This window comes from Alternaria postmessia (assembly GCF_024291825.1).
Source record: "Alternaria postmessia strain BMP 2775 chromosome Unknown scaffold_11, whole genome shotgun sequence".
In the NCBI taxonomy this organism is placed as follows: domain Eukaryota; kingdom Fungi; phylum Ascomycota; class Dothideomycetes; order Pleosporales; family Pleosporaceae; genus Alternaria; species Alternaria postmessia.
In genome coordinates, this window is record NW_026260084.1 from 543,200 (window position 1) to 565,655 (window position 22,456).

General features: G+C 53.5%; 7 protein-coding genes across 7 annotated transcripts; 4 read left to right on the plus strand and 3 right to left on the minus strand.

Annotated features, from left to right (window-relative positions):
* Positions 1-258: 258 nt before the first annotated feature.
* On the minus strand, positions 259-1,564 carry J4E82_002871 (uncharacterized protein; the record flags this gene model as incomplete). The annotated part of the gene is made up of 2 exons (XM_051729166.1): positions 259-675; positions 737-1,564. The coding sequence occupies 2 exons, from the start codon at positions 1,562-1,564 to the stop codon at positions 259-261; spliced, it is 1,245 nt and encodes a 414-aa protein (XP_051591258.1).
* Positions 1,565-2,661: 1,097 nt separating this feature from the next.
* On the plus strand, positions 2,662-8,028 carry J4E82_002872 (uncharacterized protein; the record flags this gene model as incomplete). Its single annotated transcript, XM_051729167.1, has 1 exon — positions 2,662-8,028. One exon carries the CDS (start codon positions 2,662-2,664, stop codon positions 8,026-8,028), a length of 5,367 nt encoding a protein of 1,788 aa, XP_051591259.1.
* Positions 8,029-11,162: 3,134 nt separating this feature from the next.
* J4E82_002873 (uncharacterized protein) lies at positions 11,163-13,459 on the plus strand (the record flags this gene model as incomplete). The annotated part of the gene is made up of 2 exons (XM_051729168.1): positions 11,163-11,678; positions 11,726-13,459. 2 exons carry the CDS (start codon positions 11,163-11,165, stop codon positions 13,457-13,459), a joined length of 2,250 nt encoding a protein of 749 aa, XP_051591260.1.
* A 769-nt stretch (positions 13,460-14,228) lies between these two features.
* J4E82_002874 (uncharacterized protein) lies at positions 14,229-15,784 on the plus strand (the record flags this gene model as incomplete). Its single annotated transcript, XM_051729169.1, has 2 exons — positions 14,229-14,756; positions 14,804-15,784. 2 exons carry the CDS (start codon positions 14,229-14,231, stop codon positions 15,782-15,784), a joined length of 1,509 nt encoding a protein of 502 aa, XP_051591261.1.
* A 523-nt stretch (positions 15,785-16,307) lies between these two features.
* J4E82_002875 (uncharacterized protein) lies at positions 16,308-17,462 on the minus strand (the record flags this gene model as incomplete). Its single annotated transcript, XM_051729170.1, has 5 exons — positions 16,308-16,463; positions 16,530-16,689; positions 16,786-16,986; positions 17,146-17,233; positions 17,456-17,462. The coding sequence occupies 5 exons, from the start codon at positions 17,460-17,462 to the stop codon at positions 16,308-16,310; spliced, it is 612 nt and encodes a 203-aa protein (XP_051591262.1).
* Positions 17,463-17,842: 380 nt separating this feature from the next.
* On the minus strand, positions 17,843-18,261 carry J4E82_002876 (uncharacterized protein; the record flags this gene model as incomplete). Its single annotated transcript, XM_051729171.1, has 2 exons — positions 17,843-17,978; positions 18,029-18,261. The coding sequence occupies 2 exons, from the start codon at positions 18,259-18,261 to the stop codon at positions 17,843-17,845; spliced, it is 369 nt and encodes a 122-aa protein (XP_051591263.1).
* Positions 18,262-18,941: 680 nt separating this feature from the next.
* Positions 18,942-21,813, plus strand: J4E82_002877 (uncharacterized protein; the record flags this gene model as incomplete). The annotated part of the gene is made up of 5 exons (XM_051729172.1): positions 18,942-19,677; positions 19,737-20,321; positions 20,721-21,136; positions 21,190-21,400; positions 21,452-21,813. 5 exons carry the CDS (start codon positions 18,942-18,944, stop codon positions 21,811-21,813), a joined length of 2,310 nt encoding a protein of 769 aa, XP_051591264.1.
* Positions 21,814-22,456: the final 643 nt, after the last annotated feature.

Genomic DNA, 22,456 nt, shown 5'->3' on the forward strand with positions numbered 1-22,456 from the left:
CTTGCAGCTCGAGGCTTCGTTTACGCTCACGATTTTCTTCGTACTAACACTGTTATCGCGGCGTGGAAATAACTTGTATCAAGCACGAGATTGTTGGTCAGAGTGGAATCGAGACATTTGAAAGCGGGGCGCCTCGTGGGCCGTACCACTCCATCCACATGTATTTGGTCAATCTGCATCATCACCCGTCTATCCACAGCAGAATCCCAACATTCATGTAAGTCTGAATTTTGCTAATCATACATCAGAACGTGAAGATCACGACCCAGCTCCCCGCAGCTTATCTGCAGTCATTTCCTGAACTCTCTCCACCAGCTCGTCATTCAATGGTGTTCTTACACCCACTTCCCTTCCACGTCTGGCCCAGTACCCGTTGATGTATCTGATTTCCGTCTCTCGTCTATTTCTCATGTCCCACACCATACTCACCGTAGTTGCTCTATTCTTCTTAATGATATCCATTACCGTGTGGTGCAAAGATTTCGCCGAAAATCTCTCCTTCACACCCTCCACACCCTGTAGCTCAGGCAGAGCGAGGATGACGGATGAGATTTCCTGCATGAGTCTCATGTTGGTTTCTGGAATGCTGAGGATGTAGGCAGTCACTGCGTCTTCGAGTGCACAGATAGGGTTGCTGAGCGCGTTGCAGGCGAGCTTCTCTAGTTGGATCTGAAGCTGGAGGTGGGTGTACCAAGTCAGTGTGTGCCTCGCGTGAAGCTTGTACAGGGACACTCACTATAGTGGGCCATGAATAAGCCTGACATTTCAGACGGTGCGCAAGAGGTAGAATGTCTAGCAGCCGCGAAAGCGGTTGAGCTGTGTCGCCATCTTCTCGAGGGACTGGTCCTACTGATGTAGCTGCAGGCCCCGTGTGAGTGATATCGAAGGGTCGGTTCAGAGTGATGCCGTGCGATATCACTCCCGTAACGTAATTTGGTCGCACATGCGGATCAGGCCAAAGGAATGTGTTTGCGTCTTCGATCATGCCTGCGCCATTCTGCAGAAACATAACGTTGGACTCGCGCGAAAGTCTGGGTAGAAGAGGCCGTAGGGCTGCAACCGTCTGGGTAGACTTGACGCACACGATAAGGTCCCCGATGTTCTCATCGATTGGGGTTCCTACTGACTGCAATATTTCAGCAGCCCCATACGTGCGCGAATCCTGCATCAAGTGCCAGGTTTTACCGTGCAACACCTCCAAGTCATAGCCCGTCTGAGCTACATTCTGGCCTTGGTGCGTCTTCAATCGGATCCTGTTTCCATTTTGCACATAGTCTTGCACAAGAGAGGGACGATGGAGCAGTAAATTTACCGCTGGTCTTGCAGGTATCTCAGCAAGCGAGTGGGCTGTGAAAGCGCCGACACTTCCTAGGCCCAGGACATGAATGCGTGGGGTGGCTTGGGTGCTTGAGATGCCGCGATGTTGCACAGGCCTCGTAAGAGCAAGTCGCGTGCACTCCAATGTGCCAGCTTGAAAATGGCCAAGTTGACCACACCAGGAACGAACAAGCTGGCCCGTTCGAGGTACTGTTATAGCAGGACCAAAACGCCGAAATATCGCCATATCGAAACTTGCCAATCAGTGAAGGTGCTCCAAGACAAGACGTCCAGCTGGTCGTGATGCTGGTAGATGTACATTGTGCGCTCTGCGGCCAAGGTTGGAGGGAGGGTTGGCCCTGTCGACTAACCGCTTGCCCCACCAAAACATACTACGAGAAATGGGAAATGGTATTTGCAGGAATTTACCGAGACTTAGAGCGGAAGACAAAGTTTTGTGAGTGCGACGGAGAGGGCGAAAGGAGCTGAAGATTGAAATTAGACATTACGTTGATACGAGCAAAGGTGGTGCTCGGGAGCAGATAGCCGGGCCAGTCAGTACCTGACTAACGGGGCACGATGGATAGCTTGCGCGCTGGCTTCTTTGGCTTCTTTGGCTCGACTGAGTGCAGCAGCAGTTGTGGCGGTGCGATGCCAGCACCGCCACGTGCTCGTGTGAGATGAAACACGGCAAGTGGGCTCGCGACGGTGTCTCTCCGGTGGCTACGTAATGATCCATGCGCATTGAAAGTTACAGCGTGCAAGAGGCGGGTCGAGAAGGGTGCAACGGCTGACAGCGCAAGAGTTCAGAGGCGCGTCCAGCAAATCACGGTGCCGGCTTCACGCCTGGCCCGTGCGCGGGCCGTAGCTCTCACCACCGCCAGACCCTCAGGCAGCATCTGGACGCCGGCGCACTCGGTCGCTCAGTCGCTGCCCCTCGTCGTTGTGTTGCTGCTGTTGCTGTTGTCGCCGCTGCCCTCGCCGCTGCCCCCGCTGCCCTCGCAATCTCCCGCGCCGTGGTTGCATCCCATCTTTGCTGCGACGGCCAAGCGCATCCGCCCTCGTCGAAGCGCCCTCGTCGACGCAAGCGCAGGCGCCGCGTTTCTGACCTCCAGACTCCATCGTTCACCCCCCGTTCGTCCCAACGGCTCCGCGATTCGTATCCCGTATTCGACCTGTCGCCTTGGTCCTGGGACCCACCCGCGCAACTTGCATCGACACCGACAAAGGAGCCCAAGGAGCCCACCACGTATGGCAGCTGGCTCCCCCAGGCATGTCGTGATGTGACGGACCTTGGCCTCTGACCCATCCGAGGAGCCTCCACCGCCGTGCCGTGGTCAAGACATGACCCAAGAGCCTCGACAGCGCTCCGCGTCAAATATCTCCAATCCCTCGGACCCTGCTGCCCGTCGCGGGCCTCGCCCGAACCGCATCCCGCACACCAATCTTCCGCTGCCCGAGATCCCCAGCGTCACCTCGTCGCCCTCGTCGTCGCTCCAGCCTCTGGGCCTAAGCAATCTCGGCTCGCCATATCCCTCCTTCTCCCCCGGCGGCGCCAGCGCGCCTTCTACGAGTCCGCGTGCGAGGGCGCATACTGTTGCCGACCCACTCACCACGCACCGCCAGCAGCCGTACCTCGACGGCCCAGCTATGCATCAATACATCCCCCCTCCGCCGCCCCAGCCCTCGAGCACGCCCGCCGGCCACATTGCCCTTCCCCCGCCGCCGCCACGGCCCACCAACTACGGCAGCCTGGGGGGCATACCCATCCCGCCGCCCCCGCATGCTTCCAACAACTGGGGTCCCCCAAGACCCCAGTACCAGCAGCAAGGCTACGACCCGGGCCAGTATCGCAATTACCCTCACAACATCCCCCCTCCCCCAGGGCCTCCGCCTCAACAAATCCAGCACGAGCGCGAACCCCCTCTAACGTCAGCCACATACATCCCCGGCGGCGAGTCGTTTGGTCCCGGCGTAGGCATACCTCCACTGCACACTTCGCGAGGAGGCTATCCCGAGCCCTACTACAGGGACGACAACTACTCCGCCAACACCGACACGTCGGCCCAGGCCTTCTCTAGCAGCCTCCTCGAGAGCGTGCAAAGCGTGCAATATGGCTCCAACAACGGCTTCAACATTCCCCAGACGCCCAGCAGTCGCAATCACCTCAATATACCCACCGAACGAGCTCAGGTTTACGACTCCTCTGGGCCGCCAACCGCAACCCTACAGAACCCAATGGTCCAGAACCATGGCAGCGTCTACCACCGCTCCGAAAGCAACGGCACCACGCCCATATCTCCCCACGACCACTCGATGCATTGGCCCGCTGAACGTGTACAACATTGGCTAGCGAGCAACAATTTCTCACGAGACTGGCAAGAAACATTCAGGACATTGGGTCTTGAAGGCTCAAAGTTCTTGGATATTGGCCGCGGCCATGGTAGCAAAGGCAATGTAGCCATGATGCATCAGGTCATCTTTCCGCAGCTGGCCAAGCAATGCACCGCAAGTGGGACTGGATGGGACCAGAACAGAGAGCGAGACGAGGGCCGCAAGCTGCGTAGACTTGTACGCTCCATTGTTGAGACTGGCACCACCGCCAATCCTCGGGCAGCACCGCAACGATCTGATACTGGCATGACGAGCGCTGGAACAGAGGGCACTGTCGAGAATTCACCCTACATTGGCACTCGGGGCATGGATTTTGGATCGACACCAACCACAGCCGGCAACGGCGAGGAGAGCCCTGGTCGCCAGTTGCTATTACATTCGCCTGGTGGCAGCACAAATCCACCCAGACGTATCTCTACACAGCAGCGCAATTTCACAGTTCCAGGCCTTGGTCCGACTCCAGACTTTTCAGAGGGACCGGCACGCAGTCCCTACTCAAGAGAAGTCCTCCAGGGCCTCGATCCAAAGTCTGTCCGGCACAGCCCAAACGCATCCTCGGAATTTGGGCCATCCTCTCTGGGTGCGACAAACTATCGCCAAGCAAGTCCACAGCAAAGCCCAGCCTTATCATCAGCCCGCCTTGCTACTAATGGGGGGCAGCTCAGCGCGGGTTTGAATAACAACGGATCCCGCTACTACTCTCCTCACAACCGCGTCAACAGCACCGAATCAATAAACTCCACGTTCGCTAATACTGGCTCCGGTCCACCCTCGGGCAGGTCATTCGAGAACCGGTCTGACAGCCGGAATGAGAACCGGAAGAACGGCTACGAAGGCTCACGGCCAGGCACCGGATTGGCAAGATACGATATGGAGGTGCCGACTAGTGCTAAGGACCATGAGAAAGGTTTCTTCAAAAAGATCATGGGTGGGCGAAAGAAGGAGAATCACCCATCTCCTGATGACACCAGTCTTGATTCGCCCACCAGTCCGGCAAGCCATCGTACTCATCCAAGCAGCTCCCTTTTTGGAAAGTCTGGCATGAACTCAAGCGAAACATCTTTGAACGAGCGGCCCCCTTCGAGACGATCAGCTCAGACAGACTCCGACAACCGAGCAGCGGGTCGCACCCGTGCATCTGGGAGAGAGGACCGTAAATACGCTTTCGTAACACCGGATGGCTGGAACTACCGCCTTATTGACATCACCAATGTAGACTCAGCAGCATCTCTACGGACTGTGTGTTGTGAAGAGCTGAGTCAGGGATTGAGCCATATACCTGGTGTAGAGTTGCATCTTACACTACCCGGACAGCAAGAGCACGATCATCCTCTGTCAGACTCCAAGTTGCTGAAGGCTCGGTCGCAATACGGAAACCGAGTTGGCGAGCTCAAGATCTTTGTCAAGATACCCCAAGAGGGAGCCGTACCTCCCTCTGCCGGACTAGGAGTTTCGCTTCCTCATGCAGCTGCCAGGTCTATCGATGAAGATGCATACTCTCGACTCAACGCCGACTCCCAGCTAGACTCCCCAGGTGGAAAGTCTGGAGAGTCTACGCTAGTCGCCGACAGAAGTGCAGCTCTTCGTAAGATGGCAGAGAAGACTGAGCCTGTGCCAAACAACCCGGTCGACAGGCCTGCAGAGTCTGCGTGGGAGCCGCGTGATGACTTGGCTGAAGAGGAACGGCGGAAGCTGCTAGAAGCCGCTGCTGAGGAGCATCGGAAGGAAACCAAGCGGAAACAGGATGAATACTTGAGGAGTCGTTTCCAAAAGATCAATGGACACAGTCCTGATCTGAACCCTACTTCGAGTGATAACCTCAGCTATCGAAGCCAACGCATTGTTGACTTTGATGAGCCCCGCGCCTCTCCTTACGAGGACGTGAAGAAACAATTCGACGGGAAGCCAAAGCAACTCGTTCCTCTAAGAGAACCACCACCGGTACCTGCCGATACCAGCACGCTGTTGAAGGCTAATTCGTTGTCAAGGGCTAAGAACCGTGGCTCATGGCCTGAAAGTGACGATGGTCAAGACAAGCGAAGATCAACCGAGTCACAGTCAGAAAAGCGCAAAGCCATTCCACAAGGTGCAAGTGGGTTGGGAGGCATTGCTGCCGCCATCATCGGTGCTGGTAATCTTGGTGCGGGAATTGGAGCAGCGAACCGCGCACCGCAACCAAAGGGTCAGCAACCGCCTTCAAAGGAGGAAGGCTCACCCGAGAGTATTCGACCATCGCAACAGATACTGCAGGACAATGGATTCGGAGCTAGATCCGGCTCTGGCAGGAATAGTCCAGGTGGGTCACCTCGCAGTCCCGGCGATTTCACAATGAGCAAGGGGAATATACCTTTCAGAATACCTGACTATGAGGAAGCTTTCGGAGACGATACGTCAAATGAGAGGCCAGGCTTTATCCTCGCAATGCCCGACCCGGCAGTGACACGACCAAGAGACGAACGATCTCGCTCACCGAATCGAAGCCCTCACACAGCGCAAGCCCCAGAGTCCACACTGAGTAGAGAGCCATCAAGGGTATCTATATATGGCCCTACTCACGATTTTGAGGAAGCACGAGTGTCGTTTATTACAAAGTCACCAAACCTTGAACCTTTGGATTCCGAGGATGATGATTCCGATGATGGTCTATTCGCTGCGCCGCTCGCAGGACGAGCTGGTCCGCCCACACCTGCGAAGAACACACCCATCACTAGAACCAACTCCCGTAGCCAACGGCCAAACCTTACACTTAAGACACAACGGTCAAAGAACTCATTAGCACAAGTTACGGAGAAGTCCGCTGAGCAGAGCGCAACTGGGGATCGTGACTCGCAGCCAAGCGACTTCCATCCTGAGTCGGCTGCATCTGCAACCTGGACCGACTCCCCGAATGATACAAACAAGTTCTCGCGTCGCGAATCCTTCGCTAGCGATGTTTGGGCAAACCGTCCGCCAGCTGAAGCCCTCGTGGAACACCTTGACGAGCTCTTCCCGAATGTCAACCTCGACCAACCTATGCTTGAGGAAGAGGATGCGGATGGCGCCGCTGAGCCAGTCAACGACTCCCAGCCTGCGCCGGTCGAGCCCACTCCTGTCAATCAGCCCCTCACTCGTGGTGGTGCCGGACTGCAGAGTATCGCGCAGCGAAACATGAGAAAGTCGGGCGCTGGCCTGGGCCGTACCAAATCCATTCGTGAAGTGGTGAAATCACAATACCAGCCACTCGACAAGAGGCCACTCCCAGGCCAGGCACATGCTGGTGCTGGTCCATCGCGAGTTGCTACGCTTCGCAATGGTGGCGATATTGTCAGACGAAAGTCGACGAAGATGTTCAATGCCAGAACTGAGCAAGTACGACCTCAACGCGGCTCGCGCCTCGTCATGGAAACGATACCTCAAGATCATCTACCAAGTGTCCCGTCGCGGCAGCCAACATTCAAATGGATGAAGGGTCAACTCATCGGCAAAGGCACATTTGGTCGCGTCTACCTTGGTATGAACATCACCACCGGAGAGCTTATCGCTGTCAAACAAGTCGAGGTCAACGCCAAAGCCGCTGGGTCCGATAAAGACAAGATCAAAGAACTTGTGAAGAGTTTGGATCAAGAGATCGATACTATGCAGCATCTTGACCACCCCAACATTGTGCAGTACCTCGGATGCGAACGCAAAGAGTACAGCATTTCTATCTTTCTCGAATACATTTCTGGTGGCAGTGTAGGGTCTTGCATCCGCAAGCACGGCAAATTTGAAGAGTCTGTTGTCTCTTCACTCACACGGCAGACTCTGCTCGGCCTTTCATACCTCCATCGTGAAGGCATTCTTCATCGCGATCTCAAAGCCGACAATATCCTGCTGGACCTGGACGGTACATGCAAAATCTCTGATTTTGGCATATCCAAGAAGAGCGACAATATCTACGGCAATGACGTGACAAACAGCATGCAAGGCTCCGTCTTCTGGATGGCTCCCGAAGTGATTCGCTCCCAGGGCCAAGGGTATTCTGCCAAGGTCGACATCTGGTCTCTGGGTTGCGTTGTCCTGGAGATGTTTGCTGGTAAACGTCCGTGGTCCAAGGAAGAAGCCATTGGTGCCATTTACAAGCTCGGTAGCTTGAACCAGGCTCCTCCCATCCCCGAAGATGTGTCCAGGGTGATTGGAGTAGAGGGACTGAGTTTCATGTACGACTGCTTCACCATTGATCCCATGGAGCGTCCTACGGCTGAAACGCTCCTACGAGCGCCTTTCTGTTTCAGCGATCCGAATTACAATTTCCTGGATACAGAGCTTTATGCTAAGATTAGGGGAGCTTTCCAGTAGTGTGCGTATATCAGGGAGGATTGAGGCGGGAATTGATGACGATGACGAATGGATTTTGATCTGTAAAAGAGTATATCGGTTATATGCTATGAGGTTTGACTGTATCGTCGCTTGTCTTAGACAACATATACCCACTTTCTTTGTTTTCTGCCAATTTTATGTTTTTGAAGCGTAACGCGCGGATTTCAATAGGATATTTTATGTACTCCTTTCCCTTTTCACTTGACAACATGAACATGACTTGTGCTATGCCGTTAAGTAGGGGGTGTCGACGAATCACAGTGCCATATATTAACCAGGCGCACTGCGACACTGAATGTTAACAATGACATGAAAATCTTCTTCGATAGGTTGCAGAGAGAAGCTTGATGCCCACCCAACTCTATGGTCCGCATGGCGTACTTCTGTTTTCGCCAAACTCATTCTTTCTACCAGTAACCACGACTATAGTTGAGAGTTGTCTCAACTCCCTTGTCTGGATGTACGATCTTCTTGCATTCGGACCATAATCTAACATTCTCTACAAACATGGCAATAGTTGGTGACTCTAAATATGGATGTACGAGGTCAGTGTATGTTTCACATGCACTTCGTACATTGTCACTTATGCTGGTAGGACTGTTTGCAAGGTTTTCACATGCTGGGCCGCTTTTCTTGCGTACTTGGTGGGCTTGCTCGCCGATCTCTTCGTAGCATTCTGAGTAGGGGTGGACGCGGATTATCGTACGGCTAAGAACATTTGGACATGACGCTGCATATGAAATGCATAGAGTGATGTACGAAGAGTTTTTTATTTTCAGGTCGTGGGTATCATTGAAGCCTATCTTACTCGTATGCTCTATCGCCTACATTTACTAATCAGATCAAACAATCTTTGCAAACAAAGTCTTTGTGCATAGTCAGGCTAGCTGAGGTGGTTTAGAGATAGTCGTTCAAGAGCTCAAAGAAAGAAGTTGTCGGGTTCATGACTGGAGATTTGGCTTCAGTGATTGTGCTTTCGGCATACTCTCGATATCGTGCTCATTGTCCGTCTTAAATAGAGATCTACTTTGTTGATTGATTTGGATCGGAGGCTGCGGCGAGTACCCTGTCCGTCAGGTCGTTGTTCGCTGTCCTTTCGGTGCTTTCGTGGTACTTCTTGCGGGTCCTCGATACGAGTATCGATGACGACTGCGTTGGGACAATAGCTTCCTATAGACTGCTTGTTTCGTTTTGCAGTTGACCTCCCAATCAAACATCGCCGTTGGAAGAGCGCAATCATACATTTACAGGTCAGGCTGGTGATGTTGCCAGCTGGCGCCGCTGCTGTATGAATCCATCCTAGTCGGCGCTCCTTCATTTTCACGAAACGCTACGCCGTTTGCCAACATGGGCCGCGCCATAATTATGCTTCGTTGACTGCGACGCAGGCCACGGTTCGAGACATTGAGAAATATGATCTTCAAGGTTGTGTACGTGAGAACGTCACGTTCCAAAGCCCCAGCTATCAACCCTCGGCATTTGAGGATAAGCGAATAAAAATAGAAAGCGGTTTTCTTACCAAGGGAAACGATGTCGTCACAAGAAACGAAGTGGATTGAATTGCGCGTTGCCTCGAGCCGCTTATTCTCGGCGACCCTCCAGGGCTCGTGGCAGATCTGACGCTCGCGTGTGGAGAGGGTCAATCCTCGCATCTTACCGCGGGTCTGTGAATATAGGCACATGCGTATTGCCGCGCCGCTGCAAAACCTGGGCATGCAGCGCACCGACCGAGCCGACCAAACTCGCAGCCAGATAGACTTCTAGATTCTAATAAACCCGCCACCTAGGTCCTTGGGCGTCACTCCACAGGAACAGCACTTGTTGAGGGACGATATCGATAAACCATCTCCACAGATGAAAAGCTTGAGTCGACTCAAGCACTTGCGATATGCGGAAATAGGAGGGTTGAAACAACGGTGTCGACTCAGGTGCTTGACATGTGGGTGGTGATCCATGGCCTGGTGAAACACGGCCTGGTGTGTACCTGCATCAAGGTTGGCCAACAAGCGAGCAGCCGAGAAGGGCAATAGGGCGAAGACGCTCTTTTGCTGGGCAAAGAACGCATAACGTGCATAGTAGCAGACCTTCCTCACATAATCGATGAGCGGCGGGGCAAAATAAGGATATGCGTTGATAAGGCCGTGGTCAGCAGGTTGCACCGCAATGGCGCGTGTCCTTGCATGGAGTGGGTATGTGACCGGTAAGCGAATGCGCAAGACACGCCGCAATCAAAAGGTGCGCGAGAAGTGGATGCAGAAGGTGAAAGTACCGGTCCTCCTGTGGACCGCGAATGGTTCCTCAGTAGGAGCGTGCCTGGGGCGTCGAGGTGGCTGTGCTAGCTACCCAGAAAGGCCTTTGCTGCCGAAATGCGTCTTTTTCCCGCTCGGAGGAACGACTCGTTCGTCGGTACGGAGAGCGTACACGGTATTTGCTCTGGTCCACAGTCGCGCGGACAGGTCGCACGATGATAGGGAGGGCAGTCCGTCGTCGTATTTACAGTGGTAGCGACACAGCATCTGGCGACCCCAGCGTGAGACATCTGAGAGGCGCACATCGGCGCCAGTCGGCTCCCAAATCATCAGCCTTCAACGGCCCCTGCGCGCAAGCTCTTGTCCGTATCTAGCTAAGTCAGGGGAAGGCGGCGCGGATCAGTCGTCCTTAGACGTTTCGGGACCAACAGGGGCGCTTCACCTCCCCACTGATCCCATCTTTCACCCAATAGTGCCCCGTCACTATCGACGCCGCCACGAATACGATATACCCCCCCGGTCCAGGCTCAACCGCCTCGTGTCCGAAAAGGCGACCAACAGCATGAGTTTAGACCAAGTTGAGCATGGACTAGGAATAGCATACCTCGATATATGACCCTGCCGCGTGCCCGCCCCTGCTACGGTTACGCCGCATCTCTGATTCCTCGTTCTTTGACGTCGAGGTTTCTACAGCATACGTTTTCTTTCCAGACCTTCTGGGCTTGATCCAAAGGTCGTTCCGCTCTTTAGCATCGGTTTTAATAGTTCTTCATTCTTCGGGTTCTTCGAGTCGGCTTCTTTCGAGACTCTTGGCCCATCCGGTCTTTCAACCAAACACAAAAAGCATCCACTACGTTCTTCACCATGGCCAACTTCAGCAAGCCCGCGAGCATGATGACTATGCTAGTCGCCCTTTTGTCCATTTTGCAGTTCACTGTCGCTTTCCAGCATGGCTCGCACCACCACGCCCACCCTGCTCGCCACGCAGACTCTGCCATTGAGGCTCACATCAACGAGATCGAGGGTGAGCTAACCAAGCGTCAGTCGCAGCAAGGGTTCATAACCATCACTGGTGTGTGCAGCTCCGGTACTGCATCCAACGGCCAGTGCAATGGCGGCAACACTGCTGCGCCCCGTCTCGAGCTCCGTACTTTGGCGCGCAACGCCGACCAGTGGAACTTGTACCTCCTGGGTATGGAGAGGTTCATGGCCAAGGACAAGAACGACAGGCTTTCGTACTACCAGGTTTCTGGTGTCCACGGTCGTCCTTTCCAAACCTGGAACAACTTCCCCACGCCTCTCATGAACCAGGCTGGTTTCTGCCCTCACGCGCAGGCTCTCTTCGGTTCCTGGCACAGGCCTTACCTTGCCATCTACGAGGTATGAAACTCGGATTGAACGCTCAAGCGTAGACTAACAGTTCGCAGCAAGCATGGTACCAGAGCGTCTTGGAAGTCATCGCTACTTTCCCATCCAACCAGCAGCAGCGATGGAGGAACGCCGCGGCCACTCTCCGTATGCCTTACTGGGATTGGGCCATGGACCCAGGACAAGGTGGCGCCACCGTTCCTACTCAGATGCGTGACCAGACTGTTACCGTGACCAAGCCTCAGGGAACTGTCACCATCAACAACCCCCTGTACAAGTACACCTTTGGCAACACGCTCCCATCTGAGATGGGTGGAGGCCCATGGAACAACTTCCCTGAGACGCTCCGTCGCCCGGTTGCTAACCCCACCCGCAGCAACAACAACGAAATGAACGCCCGCTTCAACGCTATGCGCGTCTCTCTTCGTGACCGTGTCTTTGCTTTGTTCTCCAGCAAGGCCAACTGGGGTGCTGCTAGCACTTCCGCTATCGGTGTCCGCACTGACCTGAGCGGCGGCGGTGTTGACAGCTTCGAATCCGTTCACGATGCCATCCACAACACTGCTGGTGGTGAGAGTGGAGGACACATGTACTACCTCGATGTCTCGGCTTTCGACCCCCTCTTCTGGCTCCACCACACCAATGTTGACCGTCTGCTCGCCATGTACCAGCTCATTACCCCCAACACCTACGTCTCCAACGGTAACGTCATGCGCCCCATGGCTCAGTGGAACCAGGGTGAGCCCAAGAACCAGTACACTCCTCTTAAGCCCTTCACCAAGGACTCTGCCGGTAACTACTTCACCTCCGTTGATGTTAAGGAGACCCGCACCCTTGGATACTACTACCCTGAGACCAGTGACCGTTCCTACCAACAGGTGGCTCGCGCCGTTACTCAGCTTTACGGCGCTGGTCAGAGGACACTTACCAAGCGTGGTGACGACGAGTCGGAGACTGGCCAGTACCTTGGACGTCCTATCAAGGAGGGTGATTACCACACTGTTCTTTCCGTTATCGCCGACAAGTACGCTCTCAAGGGATCTTACACTGTCCACTGCTTTGTTGGCAAGCCCGGCAACAACTCTACTTCGAACTCCACTGCGCCTTACCCAGTTGCAAACTCGACCGCTTCTGCTGTTGTTCCTATCAGCACTGGTACCTCTCCATACAGCAACAGCACCGCCGATGCCGACTACGACCCGTCTACCGACTACACTCAGGACCCCAACTACGTTGGTTCCTATGGTATTCTCGGTGGAATGATGCAAGGTGGTGGTAACGCTTCCCAGTCTGTCATGACTGAGGGTGCTCTCCCTCTTACTACCTGCCTCCAAGGAAAGGAAGCCGCTGGTGAGCTCGAGTCGCTCCGTCCCGAACACATTGAGTCCTACCTCAAGGAGAACCTCTACTACAAGGTTGTTGGTGTTGACGGTGAGCTTAACGCGGACGACATCCCCAACCTTCACATCAGCGTCAAGTGCAACAAGGCCAAGCCTGCTGCTTCTGACGATGAGCTTCCTGACCTGAGCGCTCCTTACGAGGTTCTCGAGAGCGTCACTGCTCACCTCCCTGCTGGAAAGCCCTTCAAGTACGTCCCCAGCGCGCTCGACATCCCTCTGCCAGACGGCGATGAGTACAACGAGCCTAGCAGCGACGGCTCGATGCCCCAGAGCCCCTCCAACGGTGTCTTCCCCTACCCATCCATGCCTTGGGAGGAGCAGGGCTACTGTGTCACCAAGCAGACCATCGAGTACGTTGACGAGTCTGGTAACTTCCTGTACTCTGAGATGTAAGGTGGTGAAGCCGTTGCGTAGAGAGAGAGTGTGATGGGGTCGTGAAAGAAGCATTTGAATGCTTGTGTATGAAGGATCTTTCTTGAATAATACCTTTCGAATGTACATTGGACACGAAAGTTTTTTTTCCTTACAAAATGTCAATTGATATCCAGCAAAGGCTCTTCCCTATCGTTTTTCGTAGAAATGTCATCGTCTCTTTGAAATGTCATCTGCAGCGTAGGCGTTATTGCAGCGCTTCGTAATCAAATCTGTCTCGAACACTTGCTGCTCCCTTTGTGCACTGATCTGCTACCCACTATTATGATGCGGTGAAGGTCGGTGATTATTGGACGTGCCCGGACGCCACTACTTGAACAGCTTCAGTGTCTATTCTGAAGCCAACATGTGCGACTCCAGCAGCGGTATGTCAGACACTATGTACAGATTACTCGGTTGTAGAGCTGATGGCGCTAGAGATTCGCTGGTACCAAAAGGCGCTAGTGGGGGTTTCGCTGATCTCGCTGGGCACGCACCGCGAGCACCACATCACGGCAGTATCTCTCATCCTGCTTGACCATTCCTAGGGCATCTCAGGCACCCACGCATTGTTCCGTAAGTCCTACACCAACGTCGTCACCATGTACCAAGTCTACAAGTTGTGCTTCACCAGCATGGCGCCTGAATCGCGCCGTCGCGAGGACATGCCGCTCCCAATGTGGGGTTCGATATGTCATTCTCGCAATACTAATTTCTCAGTAGATACAGCCCATAGGACAATCTGCCCACCATGCCCGCTATGCTAGATGACCCTACTGCGCCGGTCATATATAGGACTTCCGGCGACGTACCATATCCTCCGCCTGGTGGCCCGCTGCCAGTGGGCATTGCACCATATCAAGTAATCCTGCGCGACCGGGTGACAAGCGCAACGATAATCCCCTTCTCTGCGCCGAACCAAGTTCCCCTCACATTACTGGCATACCTATGCGATCAATTAGGACGCGAGATTGAGAAGGGCGATACCTATCCCATGGTTGAGCCGCTGACCCTCGAGGCGTTTGGTCCATACTGGTTCGGTGTCTTTGGTGCCATTATGCTGCTGGGTGAGATCCAGGATGGCCGAGAACTGCACGAGATGGCACGGAGAGGCTGCGACTGGGAGAGGGAATGTCTGGGTAGTTTCTATATCAAGCCCAACTACCCGGGACGGTCGAGCCATGTCTGCAACGGTGGGTTTCTGGTTACAGATGCGTCGCGAAACCGAGGTGTTGGTCGCTTGATGGGCGAGACATACCTAGACTGGGCACCAAAGCTTGTGAGACTCTTCACAGACGTTTAGGCAGCATGCGCTAACCTGCTCAGGGCTATACATACTCCGTCTTCAACCTCGTTTACGAAACCAACGTCGCTTCCTGTCGCATATGGGACGCCCTCGGATTCAAGCGCATCGGTCGTGTGAAGGGTTGTGGAAACCTCAAGTCATATCCTGGCGAGCTGGTCGATGCCATCATATACGGTCGGGATCTAGGCCAAGATGACGAGTTTGTGTCTGAGGAGCGCTTCGACAAGATTCGCTTCTATCTCAAGAACGGAAAGTACCCCAACGGTGCTGACCGAGCAGAGAAGAGCCGTCTCCGTAGTGCAGCTACTCATTACAAGCTTACGCCTGGTGAGGGCGACGAACCCGAGAAGCTGTGGCTGAAGGGTAAGGAGGTTATTGCAGACCCTAAGCAGCAGTATGAAATTGCTCGCGAGATCCATCACAAGCACCATGGGGGCATCAATAAGACTACTGCAGCGATTGCTGAACTCTACCATTGGGTTCGCATAAAGGAGACTGTTAGCCAGGTCATTCGTAACTGTCCAGAGTGCAGCGAGATGAACAAAGGCCTGTCAGCTATGCGCCAGGGTCAAAACCAAGCGCGTGCAGAGGCAAGATCAGGATCCAGTTTCCTTTCATCAAGCGCCACGCAGCCGAACCTGACACCTACCCCACCGAGCTTGTTCTCACCAACGCAACCACCGCCTCCGTCAGATTCTCCGAATAGCCAGTTACAACTCGAGGCCGCACAGCAGCAGGACACAATCTATCCGCAATACTCTCAAGACAATGGTTACGACTTGCCTGTTGATCCCGCACTGATGCAAGGCATGCAACCTGCTGCAAACCTAGCTGATCTCCCGCCATCACCTTTTCTCGCAGCTCAGGTTTCAAATCGTGCCGGCCACGCAGGTGAACTTGATCATCAACGCATGAGTCTCGATCCAGGTTTAGATGAGCGGGCACCTACTGCAGGGGAGGAGATGCGAAGAAGATTGAATCTTGTGAGTCAATACAAGTAAGCAGATGCAGCATGTGAATCTTCGAACATAGTGGTCTACGGCATGGATGACTAATGGATGCCTCCATATACTGGACCTCAAGAATCGACAGTCGATGTCGACCTGTCTATATTGATGGACGTGGTCGTAAGCCATGACGGCATGGTTAATCACACGAGGAAATGGAATGCTGCAAGAGCATAGCGGCATTTTTAGATAATGCAATAACACAGCAATGGAAGCTTGTGAGCACGAACCGTTCCTCTCAGTATGATTGCGGTGATACTCTTGGACTGTGATTTCTAGATACCTCTATGAGGAATGTTGCTAAACTAACGACTACGTACTGCTATCCATCTTTTCGAATGTTGACCCGTATACATATTTACCTTTCTCCTTGCATCACTCCCTACACGTTCCGGTCGTTTCCAAATCTTTCTTCTGTCCTATGATTCAACTCATCTCCAGCATCGACTCTCTCTCTTATCCGTTTGACACCTGTTTTCATTAAAGGCATATCCTCATGACATCTCTTGTCTTGACCTTAGCCTTCAAAGAGTCCCCACTCCTTCACCTTGAAGCTCTCCAATACCCTCTCTCTCACCGCTTTACTATCCTTCATCAATGGCGTCTCGTCACCTTGCTGCTCTGCTGGAGTGAACTCGCCCGGGTAGTGCGGAATGTTGATTGAGATCATAATCTTCAAAGGTACATTAGCAATGATGAAGTAGGTTTGTCAACAATGCTGAGTAAGAGGTGATCATACGGAGGTTTGGGTGAAAGGTATGCTACTTACATCGGTACCTTGCTCTTTGAGGCGAAGAAGAATGAGGTGAATATATGTGAACTCGGGAGTCTTCCGATTGGGGTGTGGGTTGGGTGTTGGTGGGGTTTGGATGAATGTCAATGTCAAGACTGAGTTGTTCCTACAATCTCAGTCAGCTATGTATATATACCAGGGCTTCTCATTTAATTGTGCCCTCGCTTTGGTCCTTTTTCTGAAGATGTCAGACACTACGTACGGCAACGATTTCATCGCAGCACGGTCTTGCGAGATGATCGTAGTCTGGTCGCCGGTATCTTCGACTAGATCGCCAAAATGATACTGCAAAGCTTCTTCATCATTGCTCTTTTCGACATACTCTAGTATCTCGACGACGATACTAGAATAGCCGTTGCTGTCGAGGTAGACTTCTTGGTGGTCAGGGATCTGGCGGATCTGCCTGTTGAGTTACATCGTTAGCATGAAAGCCCGGAGTCTGCCGTATCATTCTCGAGGGGGGTTGTGTATTGGACGGTTGTAAACATTGGGCGTGGGGTTGATGACGATGCAAAGGGAAGGCGCGGGATGTGGGGGCACGCAGGATAAGAGAAGAACTTACGATGCGTCGGCGAAGTTGGAGGGGAGATCGAGGGTTATTGCGCCACCGTAGAGAGGGGTGTTTGTGAATGCCATAGTGTACTCTGATGCTACAGAGAAGTGGCTGCTGTTTGTTGTACTATGTGCAGAACTTGGTGTGGTACTTATGTTGCGACTATGATGTTGGTGATGGCGAAGGCACGTAGGTAGCCACCAGGCAACATCAGGCAGCACCAAAATGGCTACCTGTGACATTCTTTACAGCAGCGAAACAGCACTGGAGCTTGATGAGTTTGCTATTAAGTATTTTGTTTGCAGAGCCGTTCTCTGACTGTACATGAATTTAATTCGAGGTTGCAGTTCTACAACATGGGCATATTACAGCTGCAAGAGAATATGTTTGATCTTGATAGCATTGCACAGTGGTCACGAACAAGATATGGTAGTATTTGTGAGAACTTGAGTGTTTCGACCTGAAATGTAGGGTATCGTTTGAGCTTTATGGCCCTTCTAAATGTTCCATATCCCAATTTTGAACGCCGTGCAATGCATGTTTCTTCTCCCAGACCTTATCATCCTCTTGAGTAGCTAGCGGTTTGTTGCCGTCTCAGCCAGCTCTAGATATGTGTTGGTCATTCTTTCCCCAGACCACCGTGTCTTGTGACCATCCACCAAAGAAGTCTAATTCCAGTTGACGAAGACGTACGTTGTCGCAGCAGTCAACCTGATGCTGCAACCTGGTCGACTTCCATCGGGGCTGTCGCAGCCGTGGTGCGCGTTCCGTTGTTGGTGGTAAGGCCAATCGCTGCCTCTGCTTCTTTCTGGGAGTATGGTTCTTCGCGAAGTTGCTTGACCCTAGAAACCCATCAGCGCCGTTCTCATAATCGCAAAGACGACATTCTTACCTCCGCTTGTGGACCTTGCCCTTTTGATGCGCAGCAAAGTTGCCGTCGCTCTCAAAAAACTTTGCGCACTCCTTGCAGTACCATTGCCCCAGGCCAGGCAAATCTTCTATGGGCTTCGCATCCTTGAATTCGGCAAGATGCTTCTCGTCGCGCAAGTCGGCGTGGATCTGGTCGAGGTCGCGCGTATGTCTACGTGTCTTCTTCTTGGAGTCTTGTCCGCGTATGGCAGGCATGGTGGGCAGTATCCGCGGCCGTCGGTTATCCGTGTGAAATCGTGATGGTCGGCTATAGAGAAAGTTGCAGTGTGGAGATGGGGTCCGTGCAGGGTCTGCAGGTCAAAAAGACTTGTGGAGCTAGGTCGAATCAGGCTGCGGTAGATGCTACTGTTGCTCCAGAACCCGAAATTTGCCATGTCTGCAGGCCTACATGCTGACTCGGCACACAATTGTTGGGTCGGAAAAGGGAGCGCAGACCTCCGGGGCGTTCTTGGGCAACTGTGCTATCGCAGAACGCCAATCACCTCCAAAAGGAATGAGCGCGGGGTCGGTGAACGGCTGGTGGCTATGACGTCTGGGTGATGTGAACACCCATAGCTCTCAAGCACCCGTCTCGACAGCCCCCAAGACGTGAAATACCAGCTGGGCCCCCGTCGCACACAAGACAATTGCACTCTCCATAATTGCGTCTCCATTACACCGCGCTTGCACGTGAAGCGGGCCAACGGGACTGCGCAGCCGACCTGTTTCTGGTTTCAGGCGCCGAGGTATTCCGCACGCAGCTGGGGCTAGACGAGCCAATCACACACCTCGTGATCCTCATTAGTTATCGCCCAACTTGAGCCAGCTTCTGACGTTCTTTTCCTCCGCTTCCTCCATCACTCTTCTCTCCACACCACCCTCCCCTAATCCTCACCATGCAGAAGTTCTCGAGGCTCGGCCGCCTGGGCCAGAGCCTTGCTTCGCGCAGGCAATTGGCCACCGTCAGCGATGCTCCCCTCTCTCGCAAGGTCGAGATGACCAACTGGGAGAAGGGCCACTACATCAACTACCAGAAGATGAACGAGAACCTCCAGATTGTTCGCGGCCGCTTGAACCGCCCGCTTACCTTTGCCGAGAAGATCCTCTACTCCCACTTGGACGACCCCCACGGTCAAGAGATTGAGCGCGGCTCCAGCTACCTCAAGCTCCGTCCCGACCGTGTAGCCTGCCAGGATGCCACTGCCCAGATGGCTATTCTTCAGTTCATGTCAGCTGGTCTGCCCTCCGTTGCCACTCCTACCACCGTCCACTGCGACCATCTTATCGAGGCCCAGGTTGGTGGTGAGAAGGATTTGGCGCGCGCCAACGAGATCAACAAGGAGGTTTACAACTTCTTGTCCACCTCTTGCGCAAAGTACAACATCGGTTTCTGGAAGCCCGGCTCTGGTATCATTCATCAGATCGTGCTTGAGAACTACGCTTTCCCTGGTGCTCTCCTCATCGGTACTGACTCGCACACTCCCAACGCTGGTGGTCTCGGTATGGCCGCCATTGGTGTTGGTGGTGCCGACGCTGTCGATGTCATGGCTGGTCTTCCCTGGGAACTGAAGGCTCCTAAGGTTATTGGTGTTAAGCTTACTGGCAAGCTCTCTGGCTGGACTGCTCCCAAGGGTATGTTCTTGAAATATTGGTTTTCGAAAGCGGGGCAATCACGCTAACACAGTCTATAGACATCATCCTCAAGGTCGCTGGTATCCTCACTGTTAAGGGTGGAACCGGTGCTATCGTCGAATACCACGGTCCCGGTACCGAGAGCCTGTCTTGCACTGGTATGGCTACCATCTGCAACATGGGTGCTGAGATTGGTGCCACCACCTCCGTCTTCCCCTTCAACGACCGCATGTACGACTACCTTGCCGCCACCAAGCGCCGCGACATTGGTGACTTCTCCCGCGAGTACGCTGCCCAGCTCCGTGAGGACGAGGGTGCCGAGTACGACGAGCTCATTGAGATCAACCTTGACGAGCTCGAGCCCCACATCAACGGTCCCTTCACTCCCGATCTAGCCACTCCTATTAGCAAGTTCAAGGAGGCTGTCAAGGCCAACAAGTGGCCTGAGGAGCTCAAGGTTGGTCTTATCGGTTCTTGCACCAACTCCTCTTACGAGGATATGACCCGCGCCGCCTCTATTGCTGAGGACGCCATGTCCCACGGCATCAAGGCCAAGTCTCTCTTCACTGTTACCCCTGGTTCCGAGCAGATTCGCGCCACCATCGAGCGTGATGGTCAGCTCAAGACTTTCGAGGAATTTGGCGGTATGGTCCTTGCTAACGCATGCGGTCCCTGCATTGGTGAGTTCTCCCTTCCCTAACGAGTCAGCCTGGAGTTATTCGCGGTCTTTTCTGTCGTCTCTCGACAGCTCAAGAGTGTCCGAGTACCTCCAGGCTGCTGCTTCATACTCAACTTCTCTCTTCCCTGACGAGGTAGCCTGGAGGTATTCATAGCTTTTCCTGCTTATCTCTCGATGACTTGGAATTCTTTGAATACCTCCAGGCTGCTGCCTCATACTCAACTTTTCGCTCTCCTGGCGAGGTAGCCTGGAGGTATTCGCGGCGTTCTCTGTTGTCTCTTGACAACTCAAAAGTCTTTGAATACCTCCAGCCAGCACTTTCAGATTAATGCACTTATAGGTCTCATGCTAACATCTCTGCCAGGTCAATGGGACAGAAAAGATGTAAAGAAGGGCGAGGCCAACTCGATCATCTCGTCTTACAACCGCAACTTCACTGGACGTAATGACGCCAACCCCGCCACCCACTCCTTCGTCACCTCTCCCGACCTTGTCGTGGCCATGACCATCGCAGGACGCTTGGACTTTAACCCGCTCAAAGACGAACTGACCGCGGCGGATGGTTCCAAGTTCAAGCTCAAGGAGCCTACTGGTCTCGGACTTCCTACCAACGGCTACGACCCCGGCCAGGACACTTACCAGGCTCCCCCTGAGGACCGCGCATCTGTCTCCGTCGCTGTCTCCCCTACCTCCGACCGTCTTCAGCTCCTCTCTCCCTTCTCGGCCTGGGATGGTAAGGATGCTAAGGACCTTCCCATCCTCATCAAGTGCCAAGGAAAGGTATTTTTGCCCAGCCTCCACGAAATACATAACACATACTGACTTATCTGCAGACCACCACCGACCACATCTCCATGGCTGGTCCCTGGTTGAAGTACCGTGGACACTTGGACAACATCTCCAACAACATGTTGATTGGTGCCATCAACGCTGAGAACGGCGAGGCCAACAAGGTCAAGAACGCTCTCAACGGCGAGTACGGTGCCGTCCCCGATGTTGCTCGTGACTACAAGAAGAACGGCGTCCCGTGGGTTGTCATTGGAGGTAAGAGAATTCTACTGCACCAATAAGTTGCATCTTGGCTGACGTTATTAGACTGGAACTACGGCGAGGGTTCTTCCCGTGAGCACGCTGCGCTCGAGCCCAGGCACTTGGGCGGCGCTGCCATCATCACTCGCTCTTTCGCCCGTATCCACGAGACCAACTTGAAGAAGCAGGGTATGCTTCCCCTCACCTTCTCCGACCCTGCCGACTACGACAAGATCGGCCCTAACGACCGTGTTGACTTGGCCTCCACTGAGCTCGCCCCTGGCAAGCCTTTGACCATGACTGTCCACCCCGCCGATGGCGGCAAGGAGTTCCAGATCCCGCTTTCCCACACTTTCAACGAGGGCCAGATCGAATGGTTCAAGAACGGCAGCGCTCTCAACACCATGGCCAAGAACGCTAAGCAGTAAATGCACATGATAGAGAACGGATGAGAACAATCACCACTGGGGATGTAAATACAGAAGGATGAATACCCCGCAGATGCTTCACGAATGGGGATGAGGAGATTCACGTCTGGGGTGGATCGAACAGATGATCAGACGGAGCTGGACACCCGTAAATGGGCGCAGTAGTGCAGCTTTCATGTCGGTCCATCGAGCTCAATGTGGTTGGGTTTGCTTGTATTTGTGATGGTTAGCATGCAATGTATGACTGGTTTTTCCTTGTTACCAATGGTACATGTTCTGACGTGATTGTGGATGATGGTTGAGGTGGCTATGGAGCTCGATTTCTCAAGTTTAACCCAAGACAAAAGGTATCGTAGGGGTATTCGGTGAAGTTCCTGGTATACTATCTAGCGACAGAAGATGATGCATACGTCCAGAGTATGTTCTGTTTCGTGGATATCGTCGTATACCTCAGATATCAAGTACCATTGTGTGCTCGGACCAAAGCACAGTAAAACGTGCGTCGCACTGAGAACGTGCGAGGTGGATCCCGGCGCCGTTCCCGCTAGTCGCCGGGACAACGGCCGATAACAAACATGCTTGGCCAATACTTCCAACGTCTAAGCATCCTTGTGCGAACAACATTCTTGGTACCAATCGCACG